The 18,664-nt window shown below is 54.2% G+C and overlaps 1 protein-coding gene across 1 annotated transcript; it reads left to right on the top strand.

The window, feature by feature from the left end:
• Positions 1-2,941: 2,941 nt before the first annotated feature.
• Positions 2,942-18,025, top strand: LOC133357482 (PDZ domain-containing protein 8-like). Its single transcript, XM_061575435.1, has 6 exons — positions 2,942-3,543; positions 4,449-4,792; positions 6,235-6,345; positions 7,653-7,755; positions 8,701-8,863; positions 10,770-18,025. The coding sequence occupies exons 1-6, from the start codon at positions 2,953-2,955 to the stop codon at positions 13,106-13,108; spliced, it is 3,651 nt and encodes a 1,216-aa protein (XP_061431419.1). The 5' UTR covers positions 2,942-2,952; the 3' UTR covers positions 13,109-18,025.
• The last annotated feature ends 639 nt before the right edge of the window (positions 18,026-18,664 follow it).

The raw sequence follows: 18,664 nt of genomic DNA, 5'->3' as shown, positions 1-18,664 counted from the left end.
AGAACCATAAATCATCACCCACTCTAGAGCCCAAACCCACAATTCAGCACCCACTCTATAGCCCAGACCCAGAACTCAACACCCAATCTATAGTCCAGACCCATAACTCATCAACCACACAGATAGGGGATAGGGCTGGTGGGGGTACACAGATAGGGGGTAGGGCTGGTGGGGGTACACAGATAGGGGGTAGGGCTGGTGGGGGTACACAGATAGGGGATAGGGGCTGGCAGGGGTACGGTATACGCAAGCAAGGGGTTTCCCTAAGAGTAAACAGAAGCTGAGAGGGGTAAATCGACGCGGACTCTTGCAGAACGACGCCGGGTAGCGAGCGGTGGTAATTCAACACGATCCCTCGTTCAGCAGGTGTCGCGATTCGATTCCGATTCCGGTCACGATTCCTCTTCCCCATCGGTTCCCGGGGTTTGTGGAATCGATGTGTCCTGCTTGGTTTCAATGAGGGACGTTACGATTCCTCGATTAACACTAATCGAATGGTAGTTGCGATAATCGATTACACGGATGAGTCCAGCAACAATTCACTTTGATTAATGAATTTATCTTGCCAAGAAGAGGTCGCAAGAGTTTTTGTCGTCGCATCTCCGCCTCTAATCTTAAGGGACGAGACGGGTGGACTTCTCCACAAATTTGGCCGTCCGCCTGATGAAGCTGGTTGCAATTACTGACGAAACGTCGTAGCTCAGACTTGTAAATGTTGATTTGAAGCTTTCGTGCCTTCAAGAGATTCATCCTCTTGGTTCTTTTGGTAAAGCCACGTAGAAGGGAAACAATAAAATAATAAACACATTCCTGCGGAGGGAGCTGGTAGGAACGTTGGGTTGCACGGTCAATGGCCAGGGTCAACGGCGGCGTGGTGTATTCCGCAAATATGGCCGACTGCGAGGGCGGGGCACAAGACGGCGTGAGTAGTTAAACGTCGAGTTTTATAAGGGCACCACGGGGGACCAGCCCCTCCCCACCCAGCCCCACCCCTCCCACTCCCCACCCAGCCCCTCCCCACCCAGCCCCTCCCCACCCAGCCCCTCCCCTCCCACCCAGCACCACCCTCCCTCCCACCCTCCCCACCCAGCCACTCGCACCCCCCACCCAGCCCCACCCCTCCCACCCAGCCCCTCCCTCCCCACCCAGCCCCTCCCTCCCCACCCAGCCCCACCCCCCCCACCCAGCCCCTCTCTCCCCACCCAGCCCCACCCCTCCCACCGAGCCCCTCCCTCCCCACCCAGCCCCTCTCACCCTCCCCACCCAGCCCCTCTCACCCTCCCCACCCAGCCCCTCTCACCCTCCCCACCCAGCCCCTCCCACCCTCCCCACCCAGCCCCCACCCCCCCACCCCCTCCCTCCCCACCCAGCCCCTCTCACCCTCCCCACCCAGCCCCACCCCCCCCCCCACCAGCCCCTCCCCACCCAGCCCCTCCCCACCCAGGCCCCTCTCACCCTCCCCACCCAGCCCCTCCCACCTCCCCACCCAGCCCCACCCCCCCCCCAGCCCCTCCCCACCCAGCCCCTCCCCACCCAGCCCCTCTCAACCCTCCCCACCCACCCCTCCACCCTCCCCACCCACCCCACCCCCCCCACCCAGCCCCTCCCTCCCCACCCAGCCCCTCCCTCCCCACCCAGCCCCTCCCATCCCCACCCAGCCCCTCCCACCCTCCCCACCCAGCCCCACCCCCCACCCAGCCCCTCCCCACCCAGCCCCTCCCCACCCAGCCCCTCTCACCCTCCCCACCCAGCCCCTCCCACCCTCCCCACCAGCCCCACCCCCCCCCACCCCCTCCCTCCCCACCCAGCCCCTCCCTCCCCACCCAGCCCCTCCCTCCCACCCAGCCCCTCCCACCCAGCCCCACCCCCCCACCCAGCCCTCCTCACCTGCACGACGGAACCAATAATCCCCTGTGGGCTGGTGTCACCAGGAGGTTCCTACCAGTATAACCCTCTTATGAATGATCGTGTGTTTAGTTTGAGTAGCCGCAATGGGTTTCGTTAAAATCGATTCTTGGAATTGAATTAAATCGATTTTGGAATCGTATTGGAAGGATTCGATAGGCTGCGTTCGATTCCCAACCACTATCGATTCTGCATTCACCGCAATAGTCTAATGAGGAATCGATCCAAAATTAACTTTCCTATGAATTGGAATCGCCATCAAGGCGTCGCAACATCAGCCGGAGGAGCGTGCCGAGTGAACGCGTCACCCTCCTCGCCTCGTCCACCTCCTCGCCTCGTCACCCTCCTCGCCTCGTCACCCTCCTCGCCTCGTCACCCTCCTCGCCTCGTCACCCTCCTCGCCTCGTCACCCTCCTCGCCTCGTCACCCTCCTCGCCTCGTCACCCTCCTCGCCTCGTCACCCTCCTCGCCTCGTCACCCTCCTCGCCTCGTCCTTCCAGCCCCCTCACTCCCCATCACACTCGCCTCCTCACTCTCGCACGCACCTCACACTCGTAGCCACATCTCCCCTCGTCGTCCCCCCCTCCTCCTCCTCCCCTCGTTCTCTGCACTCGTCTCCTCACTCCTCCTCCTCGCCCCCCCCCCGTCTCCCCCCCCCCTCGCTCGCCCCTCGCCCCCCCCCTCACCTCGCCCCCCCCTCACCATCCCCCCCCTCGCCCCCCCCCCTCACCTCGCCCCCCCCCCCCTCACCTCGCCCCCCCTCACTCGCCCCCCCCCTCACCTCCCCCCCTCGCCCCCCCCCTCACCTCGCCCCCCCCCTCACCTCGCCCCCCCCCTCACCTCCCCCCCTCACTTCCCCCTCACCCCCCCCTCACCTCCCCCCCGCCCCCCCCTCACCTCCCCCTCACCCCCCCCTCGCCCCCCCCTCGCCCCCCCCCTCGCCCCCCCTCACCCCCCCCTCACCCCCCCCTCACCCCCCCCCCCCCTCGCCCCCATCTGCTGCCTCTGGCTCCCCGCACGCCCCGGCTCCCACGCGAGCAGGAGGCGATGTTGGGAGTCGCCATCCTCACCGCGCTGCTCGCCAGCATCGCCACCGTCGCCATCCAGCTCCTCCTGCTGCTGCGCTTCCTCTCATCATCATCATCATCATCCACCTCATCATCATCCACCTCATCATCATCATCCACCTACCCACCACGTGGTGCCGTCACCACTAGTCACCCACGATTGCTTTCCTTACTCCGCGGCGCGAGCTCTTCCGTATCCACCACCACCTCCACCCCTCTCTCATCAACCTCCTCCACCACCACCACCTCATCCTCCACTTCCACATCAGCATCAGCGGCATCAGCAGCATCATCAGCACCACCCCCATCCCCGTACGAGGCGTGCCGCTGCTTGAACGCGCTGCTGCTCAGCGTCTTCTCCGAGCTGCGCGGATCTTCCGATCTGCGCGCGTGGGTCACGCGCAATATCCACGTGGAGATGCTCGAGCTGCTGCAGTCGCGCACCGCGGGACGCGTCGTGGAAGGACTCAGTCTCAGGGACGTCTCTCTCGGAGACGCGCTGCCCGTGTTCCACGGCGTGCGCACAGTGCTGCCCTCCTCGTCCTCCAGAGGGAACGCAGCTGGGCAGCAGGTGAGGGGTGGTGCTGTTGATGTTGATGATGTTGGTGGTGGTGATGTTGTTGGTGTTGTTGCGCGCTGCCCGTGTTCCACGGCGTGCGCACCTTGCTGCCCTCGTGCAGGGGGAACGCAGCTGGGCAGCAGGTGAGGGGTGGTGATGTTGTTGGTGGTGTTGTTGTTGATGATGATGTTGATGATGATGTCGATGTTGGTGTTGATGATGATGTTGTTGCGCGCTGCCCGTGTTCCACGGCGTGCGCACCTTGCTGCCCTCCTCGTCCAGAGGGAACGCAGCTGGGCAGCAGGTGAGGGGTGATGTTGGTGCTGTTGGTGCTGTTGGTGCTGTTGATGATGTTGTTGTTGATGATGTTGTTGTTGCGTGCTGCCCGTCTTCCACGGCGTGCGTACCGTGCTGCCCTCCTCGTCCTCCAGGGGGAACGCAGCTGGGCAGCAGGTGAAGGGTGATGTTGTTGTTGGTGTTGCTGCTGTTGATGCTGCTGCTGCTACTGTTGCTATTGTTGGTGCTGTTGTTGTTGCTGCTGTAGCTGCTGTTGTTGCTGTTGATGTTGATGCTGTTGCTGTTGTTGCTGCTGCCCACCGCACAACTGCCCCGCGCAGCCACCGCCTGTCGCTCGCCACCTACCCCGTACCACCTTCCCCTCGCCGTCACCTGCCCCACACCATGATGAGTTTGGACTTTTTTCTTCTTCCAGGGCAAGTGGGTGCAGGATGAAGCTTCTTGTCTGTTAAGTTCGGTACCGACTCCACGCTGAGCCTGGCTGGTCTGCGAATACCCGCCGATGTCTTAAAAAGAGAACCGGTGTATAAAGCAAAACGAACAGCGCTTGATGGAGCTGCCCTTTCGTTTGTCCGTCCGTTGCGGGGGTTGTGTGTGTGTGTGGGGGGGTACGAACCAAGGCGGGCGACGAGACCGCAGCTGAACTACCGGACGAGCTCGAACTGGAGGCGGACGTGGAGTACACGGGCGGCTGCTACGTCTGCGTCCACGCCGAACTAGTGTTCGGCAAACGCGCCGAGCTGTTCGTTCGCATCGCGCGCGTGCGCGGACCCCTGCGGGTGCGGGTGACACGCGCGCCGCCCCTCGCCCATTGGAGCTTCGCGTTCACGCGTGACCCGCGGGCCGAGCTCGAGGTGCGATCCCGCTACGAGGGCCGCCCCATGCCGCAGCTCACCACCGTCATCGTTAACCAGATCAAGAAGGTGCTGCGGCGCAAGCACACGCTGCCCAGCTACAAGATCAGGTGCGTGCAGCGCCTACCTAGGAGGGAGGAGGAGGGCAGGAAAGCAAGTGGGTTCAACTTCTTGGTTCTTTCGGTAAAGTCACGTAGAAGGAAAACAATAAAATAATAAACACATTCCTGCGGAGGGAGCTGGTAGGAACGTTGGGTTGCTCGGTCAATGGCCAGGGTCAACGGCGGCGTGGTGTATTCCGCAAATATGCCCGACTGTGAGGGCGGGCACAAGCCGGCGTGAGCAGGTTAAACGTTGAGTTTTATAAGGGCACCACGTGGTGACCAGCCCCTCCTCACCCAACCCCACCCTCCCCACCCCCCACCCAGCCCCACCCACAACACAAGCAGCCGTCCTCGGGTGAAGAACAGGTCTGTCGGAAAGTCGTGAGAATTTTATTTTATTATTTTATTATTTCCCTTCTACGTGACTTTACCGAAAGAACCAAGAAGATGAATCCCTGCAGTCACGAAAGCTTTAAATCGAAAAAAAAAGCAAGTGGGTTGTTTATGTACGGAGGAGGAGTTCGGTTAGCAACCCACGTGTTTTTATTGCCGTCTGTTAGGCTACTTCTCGCCCCAGCGGGTAAGGAGTTTCGCACGCAGTGATCTCTGCGTGATTCCCCAACCCCCACCTCCATGAAGGTTGGATCGTGGGTGTGCGTCACCACGCCCACGAGTAAGCTGGGACAATCTGCGTACGGCTTTACACCGTGTGCCGGGATTTGTCATCGGCTGTTGGCCAACTCTGCGGTGGATGCGTCCCGTAAATAATCCAAAGGCGGAAAACAGCGCGTGTGCGATAGCGTCTTGTGTGATATTAATTACTCCGATTCCAAGTGCGCTTACTACGTGCACTGCTAGTCATGCATGGTAATAACGGTATAGCCCACTACTGGATGAATGCTGATAATTGTTTTTTTTACCCTATCTGGCAACAAAACTGACACCTTTTTTTTACAAGGAGTCATGTTTGCATTGACCACAATACCTGCAGTCGGAATGCAAACAAAAAACACAACTCTGGTAATGTATGCACTGTCCTTGAAATTGATTGGTCCACACCCGAGACCGCTTTCCTTAGAGCCTAGTCTCACATCGTGTTGGACCAGATGACGCCAAAAGGCGCACAACTCAAAGACAATGCACCATCATAGTATGAGAGCTCGGGGTGAGCATTTACACCATTGGAACCTCCTTTGCCAGTAGCAAAATAGGATAAAAACATTTTTTACCCTTTTATCTGGCAACAAAACTGACCATACTTCACCACGTTGGTGCTGGTAAATGTTGATGGGGGCGAGGTGCCGAGGACTGGTTTCAGATCTATCTTGCTCGCCGATGATGATGTGAGCACCGTCCAGGAATCAATCTCGGATCGACAACATTCGTACCGATGTGCATGTGAAACTAGTATACGCTTGACAATTTTTTCTTTCGCGTTTTCTGCGTAGGTACAAGCCGTTCTTCCCATCGCATGTTCAGGGCGACGGCGTCGGTGCGAGTCTTCCGATGGCCGAGCTCAAACGAGGGACTCTGAAAGTTCAGCTCGTAGGATGCAGCAGGTAACCTCTCGGGGGGTGTAAAAAAAAAAAAATCGTCAACCCGCTTCGTTTATTTAACGCGCTTCAACGTCATAGGAAGTTCAAGTTAATGTATTAGGTATAGCCCTGTGAGTCATTCGGCTCTTGAATCGGGTGCAACCGCAACAAACAAACAAAACAAAAACATGAACAAAAAAACATCTTAAAGTGAAGGAAGTGGCATGGCTGCCGACAAGAAACAATCGGTTATGCAGGAGGTCGTGGGTTCGATCCCACCCTGACGCCTATTGTATATCTGGAGGGTATGCGTGTTCTCCCTGTGGTCAAGTGGATTTTTCTCCGGGTCCTCCGTTTTTTTTCACACAACATTTTAGAATCAACATCGCACGTTTAGACTATTTGGCTGCTATAAATTTCCACACAATGATAAGCTCACTTCGTTGGGCTATCATTTGTGATAACCAGGTCGTTTCTGAAAAATAGCCGCATAGCTAAGTGGGCCTTACCTGGTAAATAAAAAATGATTCTAGATTTGAAGCTTTCGTGACTGCAAGAATTCATACTCTTAGGTTTTTTCGGGAAAGTCACGTAGGTAAAAAATATCACGACGTTTCGGAGGCAACACAAGCTTCCGTCTTCAGGTGGAGGAATTTCACCGAAAAACCTAAGAGTATGAATTCTTGCAGTCACGAAAGCTTCAAATCTAGAATTAATACCCTCTACGGGGAGAAATTTCACCTCCACCTGCAGACGGAAGCTTGTGTTGCCTCCGAAACGTCGTGATATTTTTTTACCGACGTGACTTTACCGAAAAAACCTAAATAAAAAATAGTTGAGTGTGGTTGATCACCCCCTTACTCTTGGGTTCTTTCGGTAAAGTCACGTAGGTGAAAATAAAAAATAAAGATTAAAATAACTAGATTAAATCACGACGTTTCGGAGGCAACACAAGCAAGCTTTCATCATTACGTGGGACAACCACAGCAAGAAATAGAATTACTGTATTTATAAATAAATAAATATTTTTATTTCTACCTACGTGACTTTACCAAAAGAACCTAAGAGTATGAATCCTTGCAGTCACGAAAGCTTCAAATCTAGAAATAATTTCTGTAATTCAGTTTTTTGCTGTGGTTGTCCCACCTGATGACGGAAGCTTGTGTTGCCTCCAAAACGTCGTGATTTTATTTAGTTATTTTTATTCCTTATTTTTATTCTTTATTTTCACCGACGTGACTTTACCGAAAGAACCAAAGACTTATGGATCCTTGCGGTCACGAAAACTTCAAATCTAGAATTGATCGCCCCCTTTTCTCCCTTTGCTCCAGACTCCTCCTGCCGACTGCGCCAGACAAAGAGACCGACGTTTACTGCAGCCTGGAGCTGGCGACCACCAAGTGTACAGGAGGTGTGAGGTTCCTCTTCATTGAGGTGTGTATTCCCCTTCGTTACCCTGCTGCTGCTGCTCTATATAAGAACGGGAGACACAGCAGAGCCTCACCATTCTGGCGAATTGCCCGATGATGCTGGATGCAATTACCAGCGAAACGTCGTACTCAAATTGTAAATGTTGTGGTTTCACGCTTCAACACACCGGTGGGCTAAAGCAGTGAACTATTTGTCTTTTGTCAACGTGACACTTTTTTGCTGATTGGCCGTGTCGGGTGGTGGAGGGTTACGACACATTTATAAATAACGCGATCTAAACCCAAACACGTTGATTATGATTAATATTGGTCGCGAAAGCCTACGTGTTAAACTCCCCTTCGTTTATCTATATCCTTCCATATATATATGGATATCTATCTATAGATCTAAAATTCCACTTCCCATCGAATCACAAGGCCTTCTGGGCGTGCATAAGGTTCAGTAGCATTGGTTCGACACAAACAAAAGTCTAGACCGGTTTTGATCTTTATTGTCTAATTGGCAGAGCCACACTTGCTTGAACCATTCCTGGTGAACTGGCAAATTTCAACGGCAAAGGCCCGCTCTCTAACATGTGTGGGTCTCTCTCTGAAGTATGTGTACATCTTGTAAATTTATTCATCTGTACAGCCTTTTGGATGAGGGCCTCCCCTTGCCATGCAGGTCATGGGGGTTATTTGACCATATTTCACCACGCCGGTTGGCATCATCTATTTTCTGTCTTTTTATTTTTATCTAGTTGAAAATACGTAGTTAATACAACGCTCACCATCAATGCCATAGGTCTCTGGTTCCTTGCAGGCAACTTGAGCCCTGAGTCAACTCCGTACGGGAATTACTCAAAAGTCGGTGCTGCGACTGTTAAGGTTGCCGGCAATAATGGAGCGCGTGTACAAGCACGTGTCTTTGGCTTTTTTTTCCCTCTCCTTTTTTCTCACGTTCACGCAGATACAAATATCGAAAGGGACCTCGCCGCTCATAGGGCTCACGTTCCGCCAGATCTCCGTGCCGGACGGAGATCCGGACATTGTGGTGGTCTCCACGGTGGTTCCCAACACGCCGGCGGCGAGCGCCGACGTTCGCAAGGACGATCGCGTCGTATCCATCGCAGGTCCGGTGTTTTGTCGCTCTGTCGCGTACCCCCCTTCAATTAATTCGCGACCAGCCGCTCCCCCATTGTTGACGTCATCTCTCCGACGGCGTCATTGTCGTGAACGTGGCCACCGCGGCCTCAGCGCTACGGCCGCTCTGTCATCGTCGCTCTGTCATTTACAATCTGAGTATGACGTTTCGCAAGTAATTGCAACTAGCATCATCAGGTTGACAGCCAGATTTGTGTCAGAACGTTGTGGCTTTGCTCTCCAACACACCGGTGTTGCTGTACTAGTAACAAATTGGCATGTTCTGTTTACGTGACTAACCTTCTTCTTGGTTCTTTCGGTAAAGTCACGTAGAATGGAAATAATAAAATGATAAAAAATAAAATAATAAAAATGCTTTATTTTTATCATTTTATTATTTCCATTCTACGTGACTTTACCGAAAGAACCAAGAAGATGAATCCCTGCAGTCACGAAAGCTTTAAATACTAATCGGCTGTGTCGGGTGGTGGCGGGTTTAATAACACTTTTATATATTTACGCGGTCTCACCCCAAAAACACCTGTGTTATGGACGTGGCAGTGTTTCCGGGTGGCGAGATGTTAACTCCCTCGCCTGGTATGTCTAAGGCCGTGGGTTTGTTCCCAACCGTGACAGCTGTATACGTGGAGTTTGCGATGTCTCCAATCCCTGTGGTCGTGTGGAATTTTCTCCGGGCCCCCCGGTTTTTCCCACGATGTAGAATCACCGTCACCACGCGTGTAGAGCAATTGACTGCGATAAATGTCGACGATATGCTACTTCGTCAAGCGCTCATTTGTGATGCCCAGGTGGTTTCTGATAAAAGAGCTGCGCATAGCTAAGTGGGCCTTACCTGGTAAAATAAAACGGAGTTGAATGTTTTAGTTTTTTTAGTTAACAATTAATAATTATTAATAACTTCATCATTAGACCTCCTTTGCCAGTACCAAAATATAATAATAGGGTTTTTCCCCTTTTTTCTGGCAACAAAACTGAAACCTTTTTACAAGGATTCGTGTCTGCATTAACCACAACACTTGCAGTCAAATGCAAACAAAAAACACACTATGATAACACTGGTCAACACACTTTATCTGGCATAAGGTTTTCCAACAGTTTTAAAGTAATTTTGGGGTGCTGATTCTAAATCTGGCATCAGTTTTTGTCTATCACATCAGGTTTTTGAGATATCAAATACTGCATTTTCAATAAAAACTGCAGAAGAAAAATATTAAATAAATGTGGATATCTACATAAAATGATATTATAAACACACTATCCTAAAAATGCAGCAACATATTTTAACACTAAAGCAGTCACTGACTCGCAACAACTTGCAATCATAAGTGACAGAGTTAATTTCGGGTAAAATCAATGAAAATGGGGTATACCGATAGCATAAAATGAGATGTGATAGAGCAAATCTGAGATCAGATTTGGAATCAGCACCCTGAAATTAGTCTAGAACAGCTGCAAAAGTCCAGACCAGAAAAAAGTAGTTTTTTTGTTGACCAGTGTAATATATTGGCATTGTCCTTGAAGCTGATTGGTCCACACCAAGGGATGGCTTTCTTTTGAGCCTCGACCCAATTGGGTTTTCTTGCTGTGGATTTCACACCTGATGACGATTGCTTGCGTTGCAGTCGAAACGCGAGAATTTAATTGTTTTATATATTTTTTATTTTATTATTTCCCTTCTACGTGACTTTACCGAAAGAACCAAGAATATTGCGGTTAATGCAGACATGAATACTCGTAAAAAAGTTTCGGTTTTGTTGCCAGAAAAAAGGGGAAAACCCCTATTATTATATTTTATTATTCGTAATAACTTTCCGCGCTGCCAAAACGTTGCTCCCGCGAAACACGGACACCTTGCCGCCCGGCGTGCTTCTGCAGGTCACAACGTCTACTCCCTGGTGCACGCCGGAAAGCTGCTCGCTTCGGCCGACCCTGTCCGGATCGTGTTGCAACGGGAAGAACTGCCCACCGGCGCCGTCTACTCGAGCCACCCGCCAGCGGGAGCCACGGTATCGGCGCCGCCGGTGGCGTCGGCATCCGTGACAAAAAACCTCCCGGTCGACGACCCTGCCAACCCCGATTCGGACTTCGAGGACCTCTGCTTGGCGGCGATGAACGAAGCGCAGGCGGCAGACGAGGCTCCGCGTGTGGCTGCGGGCAGCTTCAAACAGTCGCCGGCTCCTCCGGCTCCTGCTGGTGCCGCCGCCGTTGCCGCCGCAAAGAACGCCTCCCCGGGAGGTTCTCCGTCGCATTCTGCTAAACCGAGGGAAGGAGCGGCGGCCTACTGCTCGAAGGCCGCCAAAGCGAGCGACGGCTGCGCTGCCGAGTGCCCGAGGGTTCCCGCGGACGCAAACGCGTCCGAGTCTCAAGACGCCAGCGGCACGAGTGGCCCCGTCAAACCGCCCGTGCCGCCGAGGCCCAAGGACAAGCCGGAATCCGCCCCCGACGCCGACGCCGGCGCCGGCGGTCCCTCGACGGCGAGGCCGGCGAAAGGCTTAGCGGAGCAGGCGGCGAAAGCGGCGGCAGCCAAGGCCGACGCCGCCAGCGCAGAGGAAGCGCAGTCGGCCAGGGCGACCGCCAGGGCGGACGAGTGGACGTCGACCAAGGCGGCTTACGGCAACAACGCCTGCGCCTGGACCGACGAAGCCGCCGACTGCGCCGAGTTGCAGGTGGAGGGCCACCACAAGTATCTGAATGTGCTGGTGTGGTGCCAGGAGCGCGTGGCCCCGGGGGCACGGCCAGCCTGCGCCACCGCCACGTGCGTGGGCCACGCGAGCGTCGCCGTGGACGAGATCGTGTCCGAGTGCCTCGACACGGGCTCACTGCAGTTCTATCGCACCTACCTGCTGCGTCCGCCGGACCCCAAGCCGGCCGCCCTGCTCTGTCGGCCGCAGTTCAAGCAGCTGGCGTCGCACAAAGGGTTCAACGAGGAGCTGTGCTTCGGCGAGGTCACTCTGCACTTTTCGCACACCTACACCGATGACTTCAAAGGGGCGTCGGCGGGGCCAAAGGCGGTGTCGAAGACGCGCAGGACGGGATCGCCGGACAACGACGCCTCGGATTCGGAGAAGGACGACGGCGCCTTGCGAACGAGGGAGGCGTCGAAGCACGACTTCAAGGACGCGCTCTTTCAAAATCCGACCAACTGCGACTACTGCAAGAACCAAATCTGGACCAATTCGGCATCCAGGTGCAGCCGCTGCGCCTACGTCTGCCACAAGAAATGCCGCGAGAAGTACCAGACGGAGAAGCCGCGGTGCTTGCGCGACGGCGCGGGCCCGAGGACTCGGCAGACGGACCGGCAGCGGCCCCAGAGCATGCACAAGGCGGCGGCGCTCGCTCGCAACCTCATCCCGTACGCTCGCAAACGCCTGCAGCTGCGCCCGGGAGCCAAGCGGACCGGTGATGACGGGCCGCCCGAGACGGCTCACGGCGTCGTCTGCGAAACCGACGGCGCCGGCGGCGGCGGCGGCGCGGACGAGGGTTGCGACGCGGCGGACAGGACGTGCCGGGGGTCGGCGGGCGCCAACCGCGGCGGCCTGCACGACAGCGTCTTCGTGGCGGTGAAGGAAATCGGGCGGGCGCTCTACCGGGACCTCCCGAGCGCCGAGCGGCAGCAGAAGCTGGAGCTGATGCTGGAGAAGCTGCAGTGCGAGATCGAGGTCGAGCTGGAGAGGAACAGCGCGCTCAAGCAAGACCTGGCGGCGGCGGCCTCGGCCGAGCCGGCTCGCGCCACGGCCGAGCTGATCGCCGTAGAGGTGAGGAAGTCCAACGAGCGGCTGCAGGCGCTCACCCTTCTCATGCTGCACTACCGCGCGGGCCTCGAGGACCTGGAGCTGGCGCAGGTTGACCCCCCGGAGGCGGCGCCGGAGCTCGCGGCTCACTCGGAGGAGCGGGAGGAGCGGCGTGGGGGAAACCTGGAGGGCGGCGGGCGTGAGTCGGCCCGTTGCGGTGATCTCGGTGGCAAGGCCCGTTGCGCAGAAGCCAGCGACGCGCGTCCACAGGGCCCGCTTGCGGACGTCGCTGCTGAGGCGACCGAGCAAGAAGAAGGTGGTGGTGGTGGTGGTGGTGACGACGATCAGATTTCGTTGGAGCGCGTTGATGTCGAAGAACGTGCGGATGTTGAAACATCCGCCGTGGATCAAAGACTTGAAGGAACCGAAGAAGAGGCATCCGAGTTGGAGGTCGGCGATGATACCGACTGCGAGAAAACTTGAAAGTCAACGCAGGAGACAAATCTATCGTAAGCTTATCCGGTTCACTTGTAAAACGAGGGTTTAAATAATTTCAGATTCTTATTGTGTACAGGGACTCCTCTACTTAGAAACTTTCAGAGATACGAATAAACCAGTGGTCTGTGTGGACCGAGAGCCGTAAGTTCAACCGCCGCGCAATAGATGGCGGTGGTGGCATCTCCATCTGCAGAACGTGAATAACCAGTGGCATCTACATCTACAAAAGATGATACAACTTTTAAAGCCATTTCCCGTGTTTTTATAGTACACGCCATACAACGTGTTTGGAATCGACAGGAGTAAAGTTGGACTTGCGAACAAATTGACTTAAGAACAGACCTCTGGAACCTAACTCGTTCGTAAGTAAAGGAGTCGCTATATTTGGAATGGAAACAACAAGGTTTATTGCGGTTGACTGCTTACAAATGTAATATCGCACAAAGTTAAAACGCTGAACGGCAGAGGTCGCAAACGGATTTTGATTCCTTACCTGTACCCGTACCCGGCCGCACCAGGGTCGCAAACGGGTACCCGTACCTGGCCGGGTACGGTATGGGTACCTGTACCCGATACCCGGCCGGGTACGGGTAGCCGGGTATCGGGTTGGGTACGGGTATCGGATACCCGATTGCGACCTCTTGGATGAAGCCATGTTGCAGGCGCGGGTGGGTTGATTCTAGGAACTTGAATTGTGAGAAGAGACAAGACGTTGGGAAATGAGTGACAAACGGTGACTCACCAGTGACTCACGGCCTACCCGTACCCGGCCGCACCAGGGTCGCAAACAGGTACCCGTATTCGTACCCGGCCGGGTACGGGTAGCCGGGTATCGGGTAGGGTACGGGTATCGGGTACCCGGTTGCGACCTCTGCTGAACGGCGAGCAAAAGCCTTGTGGAATTTGCCCGCTAGCTGCTTCTCTTGCCAGCGCAGAAACTTCAAGCACCAGTGCGCACTCCCAGTCTAGTACCATACCATAGCATTGGCTTGCAGATTCCAGCAGTGTTTTGTTTCAATGTATATGTTTTTTGTATACTTAATATAATATTAGAAAGCTATATATAACATTTACAAGCCGTAAACGCGCTACGTTCGCCGTGACTATAATTAACTCACTTTTGTTGAGGAAACGAAAAAAGAGCTGTATAGTGGTGGGTGGGCCTTACCTGGTAAAATAAAAATGTAACCCGTAAAAACAAAGTTTTTCACTATAAATCATTTATATGCGTGGCGGCTAGAGTCCTCTCGTCCTCTGGCTTGAGATGGCTGCCACCTATGGGTCAGATGATTGTCTGCCACCATTAAGCATTTGGTAATTAAATATGTAAAAAAATTCCCTAAACAGTGTAAAAATTTGGGAAAAAAATTTCACAAAATAAATTGTCACGCACAACGAGCCTGTGTGCAAAATGTTAGCTCGATTGGATCACGGGAAGTGGGTTAAAAAACGACCGAAAGATTTGCACGGTCGTAAGCAAGCAAGCACGCAAGCAAGCAAGTGAACTTAATATAAAGGATTTTAAAATAGTTAATCTATATAGAGTTGGGGGGGTGATAGCCCACCCCGGAATGTTATGGACAACACTGTATGATCGTTCCCAAACCCAGTGCAGCTTTACTTCTACACACGTGGGAACTCTCTTCACTCCGCATCATTCCAATGACACTTTGCACTTTAGTCCGAAATTACAGATAATTAATTTCTTCAGAACTGCTTTTTGCGTTTAGTGCTGTTATCCCCCCTCCCCCCTCCCCTCAACGTACATTCATACAAACCACACGGGCTGCAGGAAAATGAAAGTAAAGTCACTAGAAATGAATGGTTCAAGATGAACTGACTTTTTGAATGTGTCATATCAATGCAGCGACGGATACGGGAGATGGCATCTCGCCGCCGCGAGCTCCAGAAGAGATCATTCACAGTTCACCCGTATCTCTCTCGAGTGGCCCGAGTAAACCTTCATGCAGTGTGGGTGGCACTTTCCCAGACATTCCACTGTGTGGCGATCAAACCCGATGCATATTGTTTATCTTCTCGGAGCTGAAATAAGGTACAAATTTTATACGAAACAGAAAATAAAAAGTGGACAATACGCCACAGTCGGATCGGCAGGTCGGTCACGGTGCGAGGGTACTCTTCCACCTCTTCCCAAGATGTCCAGCCAGCGTGGAAGAGTAGGCCAAATACCCTCCTAGAGTGCTTCTTCTTAGAGAGGTGCCTCTCGCAGACGCCCCTTCCGCCGGCAGTGGTGTGATCGTGCAATTGGCACGCGACAATGTGTGCTTTTGTCAGAAGACGACGCCGCAGGGATTTTAAGAGTCTGCTCGGGAGCGGACGATTCGCTGTGGTTGGTGGCGAGTGTGGGGAAATCCATTTGGTGGCCTCGGTGGGAGTTAAAACACATTCCTGTGGAGGGAGTTGGTAGGAACGTTGGGTTGCTCGGTCAATTGCCAGGGTCAACGGCGGCGTGGGGTATTCCGCAAATATGGCTGACTGTGAGGGCGGGCACAAGCCGGCGTGAGTAGGTTAAACATTGAGTTTTATAAGGGCACCACGGGGTGACCAGCTCCACCCCTTTCAGCCCCACCCCTCCCACCCCCCACCCAGCCCCACCCTCCCCACCCAGCCCCTCCCTACACGATGGACGGACGGACGGACACAATAATCCCTTGTGGGCTGGTGTACCCAGGATGTTCCTACCAGTACTATCGATCTGTGATGACCAGCAGCTTTTGGCTGGCCATCGCACAGAGACAGTCACTGTCATCGCGCGACGCTTTCGAACGCGCTTCTGCGGCCGTCTGGAACGCTCTTCCCTTGCGATATTAGGAAGCCACTGGAGCTATGCACTTTTTAAATCTCGATTTTTATGTTTGGTTTGTTGTCCTTCCACCGCACCACCGATTTAGCAGGGTTGACTATGTACGGTGCGAGAGAAATACAACGAACATACTTGAGAGGGTCAGGCGCGGGGAGTCTGTCAAACTCGGCTGAATGCATCCGATTGGTGTTGAATCGCTGTTGTCAAAGTCCATAAGACGTGTAATATGATTTAAACTGTGGCTAAGCTGGCGACCAACGTATGATTTTAAACTGTGGTATGTTTAAGTGTTGTGTGTTTTTTTAGTTAAGCTGTTCATATGTTATGCAAGCATAAACTCCCCATTTTGCGGTTAAACGTGCCGAAATGTGTTTAAATGTCACGTGGTGAGCGGTATTGTGCGACTCCTCGACTGCAATTGTGATCCCATTCCTAACGGGGTTCGGGAAAATCGTGGCTACAAAATTGGGGGGAGGGTGGTGGTGGTCTGGGGAGTCTTGACTGGCCTAGCCAAATGTATGACACGTGCATTGGCCATACGTTGCAATGGCAATTCTGGTTGACGGTAGCCGGCTCGTACCCGGGTCGACCACTTGGTCCTTTCCGATAAGAACCACCAGCAGTACTCTCATGGGGGGCTCTTGGTCTATCACTCGGACTACAGACACCGCTATGAATCAGACTGCTGGGACTATCACAGCGAGCCACTCCTGACTACTACCTGGACCACCTCTGGGACCAGTAGAACTACCACCCGAAGCACTGAACCCCCCCAAGCCCACTCGTTATGCCACTATGGCTACCACCATGACCCACCAGAACCACTACTTAAGACTACAACACAGACCACTGTCTGGCAGTATTGCCACGTGGACCACCAGTACTACCAGACGGTCGGACGGACACACTGACTGATGCTCTCCCCGTGTGCACGCGTGCCAGAGGTCGCAACCGGGTACCCGTACCCTACCCGATACCCGGCTACCCGTACCTGGCCGGGTACGGGTACCTGTTTGCGACCCTGGTGCTGCCGGGTACGGGTAAGGAATCAAACCCCGATTGCGACCTCTGATGCGTGCAAACGAACCAACGTGGGATTCGCCCGCGGGATAATCGCGGTATCTGCGGGAACCGTTCGGGGCGGGATTCCCGCGGCCGTCGCGTCGACCGATGCCGTCAAAGTCATTCGGAAACCCGCGAGCGGTGAACCTCTTCGCTTGAACGTCTCCCCGAGGATGAACGCACTCTGCTTCAATTTATTTAATTACGCCCCCCCCCCCCCACCGGCTATCTTAAAACGGTGATTGTACGTATGTAGCCATTGTTTTTGCCGACTCCATTTTTTTTCTGGGTGTGAGCATTGTTGGTGTCATCTCTTTGTCGTGGTCAATGCGACCTGTTGGTGTCATCCCTTTGTCGTGGTCAATGCGACCTGTTGGTGTCATCCCTTTGTCGTGGTCAATACGACCAGTATCAATAAACCACGAGTAATAAATGTCTCGGTTGGGTTTTTTTTTTTCGGTCTTGCAATCCAGTTTCGTGTGACCCGTTAGCTTCGCACGGATTGCGTTAGTTGAAGGGTCACTTAGGAAAGGGTAACTTGGACCGTTTTGAGGTGTAAGGACTTACACCCTGGACGTCCCCGCTGGACAAATATGCGACAATCCTCGATGGAACGTCCGTACCCAAGAGGGAATTTCCTTGGGATTGATGTTCGCTTCGTGGGGGACACGTCCTCCGCAAAACCCGGAGACTGCCCCAGGGGAGGCGGCGGTCTCGAGCGACCTGGAAGAGAGCCGGTGGCTGACCGAGCTGCGGCCCATTGGGCGCGGCTCGTTGCGGTAACAAGAATAATCATTTATACTGGTAGGAACCTCCTGGTTACACCAGCCCACAGGGGATTATTCTGTCTGTCTGTCGTGCATCCAAAAATGGGAGGGGTGGGGCTGGGTGGAGAGCAGAGGTCATAACCGGGTACCCGATACCCGTACCCTACCCGATACCCGGCTACCCGTACCCGGCCGGGTACGGGTACCCGTTTGCGACCCTGGTGCGGCCGGGTACGGGTAAGGAATCAAAACCCGTTTGCGACCTCTGGTGGAGAGGGGAGAGTGGGGAGGGGCTGGGTGGGAGGGTGGTGCCCTTATAAAACTCAATGTTTAACCTACTCACGCCGGCTTGTGCCCGCCCTCACAGTCGGGCATATTTGCGGAATACACCACGCCGCCGTTGACCCTGCAGGCCATTGACCGAGCAACCCAACGTTTCTACCAGCTCCTTCCGTAGGAATGTGTTTTGTAAGGAGCCTACCACGAGGGCCACGAGAGACGGAGAAGCTAAATACAATAAACCGATCTAAGAAGATGTTTAAGACGAAACTTTAAAAGTATCCACACTGTCGGATGGGCATATTTCCAACGATCGGGAATTCCACAACCGTGGCACGCAGACCCAGCAGCAGCAACGCACGAGAACTGCCGAAGACGAGAGCGGCAGCCTCCCCACCCCGTGATGGAGGAAAGTTCCATTCTGTCCACGTTCGACCCCTTGGATGGAGGAGGAAGCCTGCAAAGGACGACAAACCCAGTGTTCCTGCGTGTCTTGTGGTGGAACGTCCGGTGCAGGGGCTGGCCTGCGACACGTTTACAAGTGTGCCGCTACTGCTGTGTTCTTGTTTTTATTTACACACTTTTATTTATTTTTCTTATTTTGTTTAA

The sequence above is a fragment of the Lethenteron reissneri genome, chromosome 58 (assembly GCF_015708825.2).
Source record: "Lethenteron reissneri isolate LAM-NWPU_2019-01 chromosome 58, ASM1570882v1, whole genome shotgun sequence".
Taxonomy (NCBI): domain Eukaryota; kingdom Metazoa; phylum Chordata; class Hyperoartia; order Petromyzontiformes; family Petromyzontidae; genus Lethenteron; species Lethenteron reissneri.
The sequence above is the reverse complement of the archived record's forward strand: the minus strand, read 5'-3'. Positions and strand labels throughout refer to the sequence as shown.